This window comes from Cervus elaphus, chromosome 17 (genome assembly GCF_910594005.1).
Source record: "Cervus elaphus chromosome 17, mCerEla1.1, whole genome shotgun sequence".
NCBI classification, from domain to species: Eukaryota; Metazoa; Chordata; class Mammalia; order Artiodactyla; family Cervidae; genus Cervus; species Cervus elaphus.
Genome location: NC_057831.1, coordinates 54887871 through 54902389, shown reverse-complemented (window position 1 = coordinate 54902389; position 14519 = coordinate 54887871). Strand labels below are relative to the sequence as shown.

Sequence of the window (14519 nt, the reverse complement as noted above, 5' to 3'; positions counted from 1 at the left end):
TGCATCCTCCTTAAAATCTGCTGTCCTCTTTAGCTTTCAATGTTCTCAATTTGTCAGCCATCAATTCTGTCTTACTTACATGGCTATCAACTACTGGGATATCCCAGGTTATAAAAGAAACAGAATGTGATCCTCAGGGTCTATGTTTTGCATACATTTTAAGTCTTTAGCAGCTTACAAATTAATTAAAAAGCCTGTTTCCTGAGTTCAATGTAAAATTTTCCACCGCAGTGACTTTTCTACCGTCCTCAAGTCTCAATCTCAGTCTTACTGTGTTTCACTTAGCCAGCAGCTCTTCCTCCTAACTTTCCCCAAAGCCGTTTGACCTGAGTTCTCATAATCTCACTTTCACTTCAAAAACTCTCTTACAGAATCTCACTCCACCATGCTCGATGGGTGCCATCCCCACAGTGTTTTTCATCAAATAATTTCCCTTCACACCATTCCCTTAACCACTCTTCCATCAGGTTCTTTCCAGGCTTCCCGCAAGCACTCTCAGGCTTTCCTTCTCCTTGTTTCTCCCACTGTTTCTAGCTCCCAGCTATCTCTCTCCTTCCTTTTCCAGAAAACCTTTTCGTGCCTGACGTAAATTTGATGCCTTAAATCCATCAACATTAACTCTTTCCTAGGCCCTTGCTTTGGAGTTATATAGCCTCTTTTTAAAAAATTTGTTTTATTCAAGTATAGCTGATTTACAGTGATGTGTTAATTTCTTCTGTGCAGCAAAGTGACTTAGATATATATACATTATTTTTCATATTCTTTTCCATATAGTTTATCACAGGATATTGATATCTTCTTTTAAAACTCTGTTTAAGCTTTTCTTTCCAATCTTTCTAGAGCCCTCCTAGATACTACTTATAGCAGCTGATTCTTAGTCTGCATTTCTCCAACTTCCACAGAGCATTTTACTCCTTCCCTTGGGTTCCATGGCCTGCCCTGGTGTGCCTCTTTTCTCTCTCTTCCCTCTGTGCTGACTTCCTTCCTCCTAATTGTGCTGAATTACTGCTTCCTAACTCAGGCCTCTTCTCTTCCTGCCCCTCCCCTTGAATTCACCAACTGCCATACCCATCGGCTCTATGTGAAATATCCCAGATCTAGTGCATCTTCATCTTTAACTCTGTTTTCCTAAATCCTGGTACAGACACACCTTATTTTCTTGTGTTTTGCTTTATTGCCCTTCATGGATACTGCATTGTTTGTTGTTGTTGTCTGCAAACTGCAGATTTCTGGCAACTCTGGGTCAAGCAAATCTATGAGTGCCATTTTTCCAACATCTTTGCTCACTTAGCTCAGACGGTAAAGCGTCTGCCTGCAATGCGGGAGACCCGGGTTTGATCCCTGGGTCGGGAAGATCCCCTGGAGAAGGAAATGGCAACCCACTCCAGTACTCTTGCCTGGAAAATCCCATGGACTGAGGATCCTGGTAGGCTACAGTCCATGGGTTTGCAAGAGTCGGACACGACTGAGCGACTTCACTTCACTTTGCTCACTTTGTGTCTCTGTCACATTTTGGTCACTCTCACAGTACTTCAGATTTTTTCATTATTTTATTTGGTATGGGGATCTGTGATCCGTGATCATTGATGTCACTATTGTAAAAAGATTATGACTTGCTGAAGGCTCAGAAAATGGTCAGCATTTTTTTAGCAGTGGAGTATTTTTAATGTATGTACATTAGTTTTTAGACATAATCCTATTGCACCCTTAGACTACAGTATAATGTAAATATAACTTTTAGATGTACTAGGAAACCCAAAAATTCATGTGGCTTTATCATGATATTTGCTTTATTGTGATGGTTTGAAACCAAACCCACACTCATCTGCAATATTCATCTCCCAGTTATCTTTACCAGTTTATAGTGCAGCCAATTTAAATTCCACACTACTAAAATTGAAATCAACTTTAGCTTTTCCCTCCCTCCCCCTGATCCTTTGCTCTATTCACTGTCTTAGTAAATGGGACCACTCGGCTTAGTATACTAACACACATAAGATTATCCCGGTTTCTCAAAGCCTGTCATATCTCATCACCTATACCCGTTCACTGGCTCTAACTGTAGTCATACCTCAGCTGTTTCTCCCGCCTTACAGTCTCGTGGATTCTAACCTCATCTACCATCATCCTGCAGCAGCTCAGATGGCACTGGCCGTGGAAGACCACGTTGTATAACAGTTTAGGACTCCCGGCACACTTAAGAAAGATCACGATGCCCTTGTCCACTCTGGGGGTTGAGAGTGGGGGAGCTTTTATTTGAACACCAAGTTCTTCAAAGTTAACACTATCAACCTGCTGGGTTTTCAGCTACTACTATTGTTGTTTTACGGCTACTGCTGCTAAGTCACTTCAGTCGTGTCCAACTCTGTGCGACCCCATAGATGGCAGCCCGCCAGGCTCCCCCATCCCTGGGATTCTCCAGGCAAGAACCCTGGAGTGGGTTGCCATTTCCTTCTCCAGTGCATAAACATGAAAAGTGAAAGTGAAGTCGCTCAGTCGTGTCCGACTCTTCGCAACCCCATGGACTGCGAGCCCACCAGGCTCCTCCGTCCATGGGACTTTCCAGGCAAGAGTACTGGAGTGGGGTGCCATTGCCTTTTAGTGGGGATTTTTTGTTTGGTTTTGGGGGTTTTGGTTTTTGTGTTTTCTTTTTGCTCTATCCCCTGCTGTCACTGAAAATATCAATTTTATTGCCTCCGAGAGAGTGTATAATGCTAAGGTTTATGCCCATCCTACTTACTTCTAATTTAATTCAGCAAAGCTTATGAAGTTTTTATACAACTCCACAAAGAAAACCCCTAAACGAAACGTTATGCCATCAGTTGGGAGACTGACACAATAGTCAAGACACATTCACTGATACCTTTTGAAGACCCATAAACTGTCACAATAGTAATTATTAGCATCACAAAATGAATTGTTTCAGAGACTAAAATAGAACAAAAGTGTCAAATTCTGAAATATGTGTCAATGTTATGTAGCTGGATTAGACATAACCGCAATCAAATTTTTTATTTCTCTTGTGGTTTCGTACCTCTATATATACTTCTATTTAAAATCTATTTTAAGATTCAAAACCTAATAGCCAACATTTCAGAACAAGCCACAGTAGTTTGTTTACCAAATAAAGCAATTACTAGTTACCTTTAGTTAAACAGTACTTAGTAGAATTCATATTTCTTATAGACTTTAATAAAAGTGTAACCACATCTCCATGTAACAATTTTGTTCGTATGTGCATGACTTATAAAGGAAAACTCGTTTATTTGGCTGATAAGAAATGATTATTTAGCAAATTTTTGTTAATAGCAAAGTTCTCTGTTTTTTTCTAAGAGTCACGTAAAATAAAAGAAGAAAAGAGCACCGTCATAATGAGGACACAGCAAATATTCCTTACCGAGTGGATCTGTAGAAATTCTTTTGGTACTCTGTGGACGGTTGATTAATTTTTCATGCTTTGGGGAGAAAGGGACACAGAATAAGCAGAAGAAATCATTAATTTGTGAACAAGCTACACATAAAAGTCCTTCTAAACTTCACCCCTGTTTGGGATAAGTCCTGAATTGCATGCCTTGCAAAATTACATTGTTTATTTGTGTCTGCATGCTCAGCAATTTCTTTCCCAAGATAAGACAACATATATTAACACAAATCTTTCAGAAAATTTAAATTAGGAATACGCATATAAATATTATTATAGCAGTTTAATTAACTCTGAATAAACTCTTTCTAAACTAAAATTTAAAACTGTTAATACTACCTAACAAAGAGAAAGCTACCTCTATGCTACAAACATAATATTTAGTAAAAGCCCCTGTGAACCAGGCACCTTGCTCAACACTCAGCACCAGGCCTAGTACCTAGTGGGTACTCAAACATTAGTTTTTGTGAATAAATGAGTGAATCATATGCAGACATAATGCTAAAAACAATCAAGTCTTTAAGCTAATATTATTCTGAAATCAACATTTTGTCAAGAATAAATCAAATATATAATCATTACTTTTCTACACTGTGCACAGAATGGTTTGTTCCCAGTTAATATAGAATCAGGAAAAATAGCACAGGAGAGTAAGTAAAAATATATAAGTTTGAAAACCTGTTCAGTGCTCTGGACAGTTTATTTCCATCCTCAGCCTCAGCTCTGAAATATGATTTAATAAAATGCACACACACACACGCACACCTCAGAAACATGTACACAGATATTCATAGAAACTTTATTTTTAATAGCTAAAACTGGAAATGTAAAATTTTTTACAACAGGTGAATGGCTAAAAAAACTATTGAACGTCCACAAGGTGGGATACAATTAAACAATAAAGAGGATAAGTCATTGATAAATGCCACAACTTGCATGAACTTCAGAGTATTGTGCTGAGTGAAAAATTCCAGTCTCAAAAGGTCATATATTCTGATTCCATTTATATCACATTGTTGAACTTATAGAATTACAAAGATATAGAACAGATGGGTGATTTCCAGGGGTTAGGATGGTGGTAGAAGATTATAAAAGGATAACACAGGTAGGTCTTTGTAATGCTAGAACAATTGTATATCTTGAATGCAGTGGTTACACAAATCTACACATCTGACAAAACAGTTACAGTACAAATACACATGTTTTATTGATGTCAGCTTCCTGGCTTTGATATTTTGCTACAGTGATGTAAGGTGTAACCACTGAGGAAAACTGGGTGAGAATATCTACACCTCTTTGTACTATATTTAGCAACTTCCTGTAAATCTATAATTATTTCAAAATAAAACTGATTTTTTAAAAACTCTGCTCATAGCAATGATACAAGAATGATGTAGAACTCTATATTAATGCATTGTAAACTGCTTATTAAAAGCACTAATTTATTAAATCTGAATATAATATTTTCTAGGTATTCTTGTCATGTATACTATATAGACATGTATATGAAACTTCCATTAAGGCATACAAGCAAGATGGTGGCATAGAAAATCCTGATCTAAAAATAGGTTAAAGATCTGAATGTAAGATCTGAAATCATAAAAATCCTAGAGAAAAACATAGGCAGTAATGTTGTAGATCTCACTCCAAAGGAAAAGGAAAAGCAAAAATAAGCAAATTGGACTACATAAATTAAAAAAAAAAACTTCTGAGGAGTTAAGGCAAACTGTTATCAAAATGAAAAAGCAACCTACTGAATGGGAGAAGATATTTATCTATGGGGTTAATATCTAAAACACATTTTAAAAACTCACATAACTCAATAATAAATAATTTAAAAATGGACTGAGAATCTGAGCAGACACTTTGCAAAGAAGACATAGAGATGGCTTAACAGGCATGGAAAGATGTTCCACACTGCTAATTATTAGGGAAATGTCAATCAAAATTACCATGAGATATTACTTGCAGAGTGGCTATTATTGAAAAAAGAAAAAATAACAAATGTTAGAGAGGATAGGAGAAAAGAAAACACTCATTGTTGTGGGACTGTAAATTGGTGCAACCACATGGAAAACAGTATGGACGTTCTTCAAAAATTAAGAATAGAACTACCATATTTCCACTTCTTGATATCTATCTGAATAATATAAAAACACCAAGTTGAAAAGATAGATGCACCCTTATGTTTATTGCAATATATTACAGTTGTCAGATATGGGAAAAGCCTGTGATCATCGAAAGGTGAATGGATAAAGAAGATACATTTTATATATATACCCGAGGCTTCCTGGGTGGCTCTAGTGGTAAATAACTTGCCTGCCCGTGCGGGAGAGGTAAGAGACAACAGTTTTGATCTCTGGGTCAGGAATACCCCCTGGAGGAGGGCATGACAACCCACTCCAGTGTTCTTGCCTGGAGAATCCCCATGGAGAGAAGAGGCTGGTAGGCTGCAGTCCATGAGGTCACAAAAAGCTGGACATGACTGAATGACTTAGCATGCACAAATATATACCGTGAAATACTGTGCTGTGTGCTCAGACACTTAGTTGTGTCTGACTCTTTGAGACCCCTTGGACTGTAGCCCACCAGGCTCCTCTGTCCATGGGCATTCTCCAGGCAAGAATACTGGAGTGGGTTCCCATGCCCTCCTTCAGGGGATCTTCCCAACCCAAGGATCGAACCCAGGTCTCCCACATTGCAGGCAGATTCTTTACCATCCGAGCCACCAGGGAAATCCAAGAATACAGTGAAATACTACTCAGCCATAAAAAAATAATGAAATTCTCCCACTTGTGACAACTTGGATGAACTTCAAAGGTATTATGCTAAGTGAAATAAATCAGATGGAGAAAGACAAATACCATATGATTTCATTCATATGTCCAATCTCAAAAGAAAAACCCAAAGGAACAAATAAACCCCAAACAAACTCAGATATAGGTATCAGAATTGTGGTTTCCAGAGGAGAAGGGGGATGGAGGGGTTAGTGAAATGGGTGAAGGGGGTGAACTGTACAAAGACAGATGGTAACTAGACTTATAGTGGTGATCACTGGGTAATGTATACACATATTGAATTCTAATGTTGTACACCTGAAATTTAAATAATTTTAAAAAACCTTACAGTAAGAAATTGTAATGGGAGGAGACTAAGAATCAACATAAGAACAATATAAATCCAAGAATATTGATACTGTAGCATTGCAAAAGAAGTGCACAGATTTTTGAGACATTAACTTTGTACTTAATCCTCTCCAAAAAAATTGAGAAATGCCAGTTTTTATTTTATTTTATTTTTTTGAAGGTGCATAGAGATGCCAGTTTAAATCATGCAGCAGATTCTGTCATTTCCACCAATGGATGTATGACCTGGATTGAGTCTAGGACAAGAGGTACACGTTGGATTTTTTCTTTATTGTGTGTAAACAATTTACCACCCACCCCTCCAGTCATTCTTTCTTCACAGATGGCTCATAGCACCTTGATGCACTGAGAGTGATTCTAGTGTTCAAGTATATGTATTTTTTCACATATGTGAAAATTCAAGCCATGCTCTCTATCTGGAACCCAACTGCAGAAGCAGTGAATTGTGGGTGCATGGGAAACCTTGGGTCTCTTATACTTTCAGGCACTATGCTGGTCTCCCATATATTCTCATCATTCAGGGATTTTCAAACACCCTTCTTATTCCTTCCCTCCCCCTTTCTTTCTTTTTTCTTTTCATTCCATTTTTTTTTTTCTGTGCCCTATTTTGCCTTGCATACCACCTTTAAAATGTCACTGGTGCTCAGGGTCAGCTCCAAGTCAAGCAGGGAAGCCAATGCTTGTCCTCCAGTGTCCACTCCCACAGATTCTGCGTCTACACAGGGTTACCTGGATGCCTTCATTGTCAGGACTGACTCTGATTTTACCCTACTTATCTCTCTCCTCTTCTTTGCATCAACAAGTGCTATTCTGCTGCATCTTGAGCACATCCTTTATTTTATCCAACATTATTTTCAGTGATGCACCTAAAAGTTTCCACTCATTGTATCTTTTCACCACTCCAGAAACCAGCCATGATCATCAGTCTCGGCTCTGCTTATTAGACTATCATCTCTTTGAGGCCCAATAAAGTACCTTGTTCCTGTATTAATTCTTCACCATACTTTACATGGTATTGACACGTACACATAGGGTAGCAACAACTATTTAACTTATGTGATGCTTTCTCTTGACTTGAATGATCTCTTCCTTCACATCCTACCATGTTTTCAAGACCGCTGATCATTTCCACCTCTTTTATCAACTACTCTGGTTCCTGGTTTCTCATTTGAGAATTTATGTGCTATCACTCAATTTATCTCTTAATTCATCAGTGCCACTCATAGACCGTTATTTGCATATGTTTGTTTTCCCTCCCCAGTTAGACTTTCAGTAATTTTTGTATCCTTTTATTTTCAATCAAATAATTACTTTCATTACCATAATAATATTGTCCCTCGTGGTAAAGTTTTGACCTCAAATAATTGTCAGGGCTGCTACTCAGAAGAACTTATTGTTGGGTGATTTATGGAACACTGAAGATGCCTGCTCCCTGTCCAGGTTAGGGCCCACTGCAGATAGTCTTCACTTTCCTTCCCTAGAGTCTCAAGGGCCTTTGCAAATACCTCTTTCATTTTACGTCCAGAATCCCCTGAAATGCCTCAAGGTATAGTATCAACTTGAACAGAATACCAAGGGCTCATCTCCTATTGAGGTCTTGACAAGGACTTTTCCATCTTTTAACATGGAAACTTCCATGTCAAAAAAGCTGAGTTAGGCTATCAAAACAAATTGACCAGACTGATTACATCAGAGAGTGTGCCACACAAAATTTAAATTTTCAGCAAAATACACATGTCCTTCTTAGGTCTTACACAGAAATTAAGGTCCCCAAATACAGACAATACCATCCTCTACCCCTTCTTCTGATTCATCAGTCTTAGCCAAGTCAACCATATTCACACTCCCTGTAAGAGTCTGGTCCCCTGTAGAGCTTCTTTAGCAGTTGCTGCATGAAATCATCTTTCAAAAATAGCACAGCTCCTTTGGCAGGCACCTCTAGAACTACAGAACTCCAGCTCAGAGTCTCATGAGCCACACAACACAGCACAGACTCAATATTCCTGGGAGCTCTCTGGTCACACAAGAAAGAGCAAAGCAAAAACCACTACAATATTGTAAAGTAATTAGCCTCCAACTAATAAAAATAAATGAAAAAAAAAAAAAGGGCAAAACACCTCATAATTTAGAAATAGCTGAAAGCCCAGAAACAAATGTAGCTACTGCAAGATCCCTGACAGGAAGCTTGCAGCTCCTCTTACTCCCGCAAGAGCCTTTATCACTAATTCTCATATGTGAGGGCATTTTCCAAACAAAAGCTACTTCCTCAAACAAAATTATTTAACAGTTAGTTACAACTCATATTGAGGTCATTAACCGCAGACCATAGCAGAACATTAGTGTAAGAGAGGACATGGTGTAGACAGAGAGAAAATGAGGAAACAAAAGATTCTATGATTTCAGCTTCTTTAGGGTCTCAGCCAGTCTCCACTGCTTGGCCAGAACCCATTAGACATAAAGGGCTGAAAAACAATTGCTTTTCTTTACCTGCCTGACTAGGTCAGCCCACATCTGTCTCTGTCATCTTTACAAACTCCTTTGCCTTCTCCTCCTTCTTGTACCTTTGGTCATTCTGCCCTTGACTCCATCGGTTGGATTCTGGAGATAATTCAGAGTGCTTTCCCCAAGGCTTTCCACCTGTGTTTTTATTGGAAGAATTTATTGCCCGTCCTCCTACAACCTGATCCTATCATGTCCACACGCTCTCCTGCGTACTCCAGGGCAAGGCACGATAGCCTCCCACACCTCACCGATGACTGGAAACAGAAACTGCTCGAAAAGTTCCTCAGGCTGCAACACTTCTACTTTCTCTGGTTCCTCTAGTTCCATGATGCCCAAGAGCTGTATTTCCCCTGCTACTTCAGAACCACAGAATGGGTGTGAGCACAGAAGCCGTGAAACATGGAGACCCAGAGGCCAACCGGCGCTCTCGGTGTCACCATCTCTTTCCCTACAGGACTGTGCCTCTGTTGAAATAAATCTCTAGGCCCAAGAAGGATCCCCACTCCTTTCCAGGATGCCACATCAGCAAAGCAAAACTTAGAAAACATTTATGTCCTCATAGATGTTCTGCTTGACCAGACATGCAGTGTATCCAGTCGGCCAGTCCATAAAGGCCAAGCCCCGTCCAGGCCTTCTCACATCCTTCAAGGGTGACTTTGTGGCCCCAGCCAACTGGATATTTTCTATTTGTCTCATCCTTGCTCTTTTTCTTTATCTTATAAGTGTTTCTTACCTTTTGCCCATTTTGTAGTTCTTTGAAAGGAGACCATCCACTTCATGAAGTCTTAAACAAAGTTTACTTGTATCACTTAAGCAGTCTTTCAGTTCAGTTCAGTTCAGTTCTGTCGCTCAGTCTTGTCCGACTCTTTGCGACCCCGTGAATCGCAGCACGCCAGGCCTCCCTGTCCATCACCAACTCCTGGAGTTTACTCAAACTCATGTCCATCGAGTCAGTGATGCCATCCAGCCATCTCATCCTCTGTCATCCCCTTCTCCTCCTGCCCCCAATTCCTCCCAGAATCAGGGTCTTTTCCGATGAGTCAGCTCTTCTCATGAGGTGGCCAAAGGACTGGAGTTTCAGCTTCAAGATCAGTCCTTCCAATGAACACCCAAGACTGATCTCCTTTAGGATGAACTGGTTGGATCTCCTTGCAGTCCAAGGGACTCTCAAGAGTCTTTTCCAACACCACAGTTCAAAAGCATCAATTTTTCAGCACTCAGCTTTCTTCACAGTCCAACTCTCACATCCATACATGACTACTGGAAAAACCATAGCCTTGACTAGACGGACCTTTGTTGGCAAAGTAATGTCTCTGCTTTTTAATATGCTATCGAGGTTGGTCATAACTTTCCTTCCAAGGAGTAAGCGTCTTTTAATTTCATGGCTGCAATCACCATCTGCAGTGATTTTGGAGCCCAGAAAAATAAAGTCTGACACTGCTTCCACTGTCTTCCCATCTATTTCCCATGAAGTGATGGGATCAGATGCCATGATCTTAGTTTTCTGAATGTTGAGCTTGAAGCCAACTTTTTCACTCTCCTCTTTCACTTTCATCAAGAGGCTTTTTAGTTCCTCTTCACTTTCTGCCATAAGGGTGGTATCATCTCCATATCTGAGGTTATTGATATTTCTCCCAGCAATCTTGATTCCAGCTTGTGCTTCTTCCAGCCCAGCATTTCGCATGATGTACTCTGCATATAAGTTAAATAAGCAGGGTGACAATATACAGCCTTGATGTGCTCCTTTTCCTATTTGGAAACAGTCTGTCCTTTTCCTATTTGGAACCAGTCTGTTGTTCCATGTTGTCTTTAACCATTGTTAAATTTCTTTACAGTTCTACATTGGTATATCCTATTGTATCATTTTCTGTGTTTTCTTTTATATCAGTGCTTATATTTACCACAGGGTTACTACACCGTAGCCTCAAGCCTCAATTCCTGATAGCTCTGGGGATTCTATGTGGACAGTTATGAAGACTGTTATCACCACAAATTTAAAGTCTGTTGTTTCAGCTAGGGACTGGGGCTGCTCAGCAATATTTTCATATGTCCCTGAAGACCTCTTCCACCTTGCTTACGGAAACGATTGCACACATTTACCACTCTTTGTAAGACTTCTACCTCGTACTTGCCCAACACTCTCAGCAAGGGGCTTTATCTTCTACTCACTGAGAAAATAAGACAGTGTTCTCAAACCATAGCCTTCATGAAAATGAATCTTGAGAAAAAGGCAAAAATTAAGCTCATACTTTGAATTGGTCTCAGATAAGGCCACATTTGTAACACAGATGGTTCTTATACTGAGGTATGGTGGCTCCAGTTAGAAAAGCACCATTGAGTTGGACTTACATCAGTTATCAACTAGCATTCCAAATGTATCCCAGCAAATGCATGGACGAATGAAACACATATCTTTATCCAAGAAATGATGGAGATTTCCAATATCATGTCAGGGCCTTAGTGAGATTCTGATTGCTTCTTACACAACTGATGCTCTAGAGGTACAGTAAAAAAATTAATTTCTCACTCAAAAATTGGTTCATAGGAGTTGACAGATGACCTAACTCTGGTGCATACCTCCTCACATAGAAACTCCAGCTCTGGCAAAGTCCTATCCACGTATATCTGGCAGTCTTCTGGGCTTTATTCTCTTGGTATCCACATGTTCCACCAGGTTCAGCACAATGGCAAGCCAGGCAATGCAACCATCAAAGCTCTTTTTGTGGGCGCAGCCGTTTCCCTTCCTGTGTATATCATGGAGTCTATCATGTGTCCTACCAGGCAGCGCCATGAGTGTCCTACCCACAGCACACTTTTGCTCCCAAGGTTTCACATAAGCACCGTTATTGCATATCAGTGGTTAGCATGGGTGTGTTCTGTTGCAGCCCCACTACCATTCTGCTGGATCCTTCAGCAGTGATACCATTCTAACCTGCTCCATATGAAGCCCATCATCTCTCCTACTTTTCTCCTGAGCAAAGCAGTTCTCCACCAGTGACCACTCAGCTCCCCTGGTATGTAAACTGTGTGGTAAAATGTGATAGAATGAAGTAAGTGTCTCCATACCCCTTGGGTTACTTGACATGACAGTAATATGAACTTTGCCCTCTTGTGTCACGGAGCTCAATTAAATATGTCTTCTCTTTTTAAATTAAAATCATTCCCCTTAGGACAAGGGGCTGAACTGAGGATCAGCTTTCATTAATAATTATAGTACTCTGTTCTCAACATCTGAGGGCCTCTATGCTTTAAATATATTTTAATATGTGACACATTTAACATAGAATATTTGGTATATATTTAGATGTCTTTAATAAAAATTATTTATATTCTAATATATATAAATATGGGGGGGGCAAACACACTCTGAGTCACCTGCAAATAGAACTCTGTCAGGTCATATCTCATATTCAGTTATTTCAGACTCAACAGTGAATACGGTTTAATTTCTTACTCCAGGGATCACTTCAGCTTCTATGCAAATAATCTTATGAGTTGGATGAATCTCAGCATTTATTTATCAGGCTTGTCTGAAACTCTCAAAATTGAGCCTGCTTCAGAGTTATTTACAAAGTGTGTTCTTCTCATCTGTCTTTCCCCAAAATGCTGTGAGGAAGATGAGGAGTTGGGTGAAAGAGACTATCAAGGCTTAAAAGTAGTGAGGTCTTGTGGCTGAAGACTTCAGAGTGAGGGAATTGTGGGCTCAGACCGCTCTGATAAACCCCAGAACATATGCTTTCCTTAATACAAGGCTGCTTGAGCAGGAGGGCTCTTGGGTAAGACTGAGTCTAAACCTCGTTCTGTCGATTGTTGACCAAGTCAATTCATGCCTTGGCTTCCTAAACTTTAAAATTTCTATCAGCATGCTGTCTCCTTCCTAGATGTGTAGTGAATTTTAAATGAAATACAATGTGTAACACACTTTAGATGAAATAAAATGGAATACTTTCATTGAATTCCTTGCACAGAGTGTGTGCTCAGTAAGACACTTAATTTTGTCAGACAATTCTCGATAGAACTAGAGTTTCATTCTGTATCAGAAAGGTTTGATACCTCTCAAATTCTAATACAATAAATGATTGTCCAAAGATCCATTTGTAGAGAACAGCAAATACCCTATATTAACACATGCATGTGGAATCTAGAAAATGGTATGGATGATCTGATTGGCAAAGCAGAAACAGAGACACATCAAATGGATACCAAAAGGAAGGGCGGTGGGATGAACTGGGGGACTGGGATTGACATATATACACTACTGATGCTATGTGTGAAATAAATAATTAATGAGAACCTACATGTAGCACAGGGAACTCCATACTTCGTTCTCTGTGGTGACCTCAATGTGAAGGAAATCTAAAAAAGAGGATATATGTATACACCCAGCTGACTCACTTTGCTGTACAGTAGAAATTAATGCAATCTTATAAAGCAACTCTACTCCAATAAAAATTAATTTAAAAAGACCCATTTGTAAATAAGGTAAATCCTATAACTTTATGTCCCACAAGGCATACGTTCAGTGTTTCATGACATGATGGCATTGGAGACAGCCCCTCGCCCTGTGGTCTCGAAGCCCACCTGGACTCAGCAGGTGCTGACCAGCGAGTCTGATAGAAAGGAGCTCAGAGTTTCAATCTTGGTCAGAACTCACCCTTATTATAATGTGCTTTCGGGAAGCTTACAATGGCGCCATGGTTAAGTAAGGTAACCACGCTAGGAGTGTGTTAAGTGAAGTGTCTAGTCACTCAGTCGTGTCCAACTCTTTGCAACCCTAAGCCCTGTGGAGCCTGCCAGGCTCCTCTGTCTATGGGACTCCGGGCAAGAATGCTGGAGTAGGTTGCCATGCTCTCCTCCAGGGGATCTTCCCAACCCAAGGACTGAACTCATGTCTCATATGTCTCCTGCATTGGTAGGCAGGATCTTTACCAGTAGCGCCACCTGGGAAGCCCCCAATTATAATGTGCATGGTCACTAATTTCAAAAGCACCTGCAATAATTCAATTCAGTTCTGTTCCTCAGTCATGTCCAACTCTTTCTGACCCCATGAACTGCAGCATGCCAGGCTTCCTTGTCCATCACCAACTCCTGGAGCTTACTCAAACTCATGTCCATCAAGTCAGTGATGCCATCCAACCATTTTCTCTGTGTCCCCTTTTCCTCTTGAATTCAGTCATTCCCAGAATCAGAGTCTTTTCCAGTGAGTCAGTTCCCTGCATCAGGTGGTCAAAGTATTGGAGCTTCAGCTTCAGCATCAGTCCTTCCAATGACTATTCAGGACTGATTTCCTTTAGGATGGACTGATTTGGTCTCCTAGATGTCCAAAGGACTCTCAAGAGTCTTCTCCAGCATCACAGTTCAAAAGAATCAATTCTTTGGTGGTAAGCTTTCTTTATTGTCCAGCTCTCACATCCATACATGACTACTGGGAAAACCATAGCTTTGACTAG

General features: G+C 40.0%; 1 protein-coding gene across 1 annotated transcript in view; it reads right to left on the bottom strand.

The window, feature by feature from the left end:
* Positions 1–14519, bottom strand: part of DTHD1 (death domain containing 1) — a 76961-nt gene that overhangs the window by 1870 nt on the left and 60572 nt on the right. Inside the window, exon 9 of the mRNA XM_043871241.1 lies at positions 3398–3455. Within this exon, the coding sequence (XP_043727176.1) occupies positions 3398–3455 (58 nt within the window). The remainder of the gene's footprint in view (positions 1–3397; positions 3456–14519) is intronic.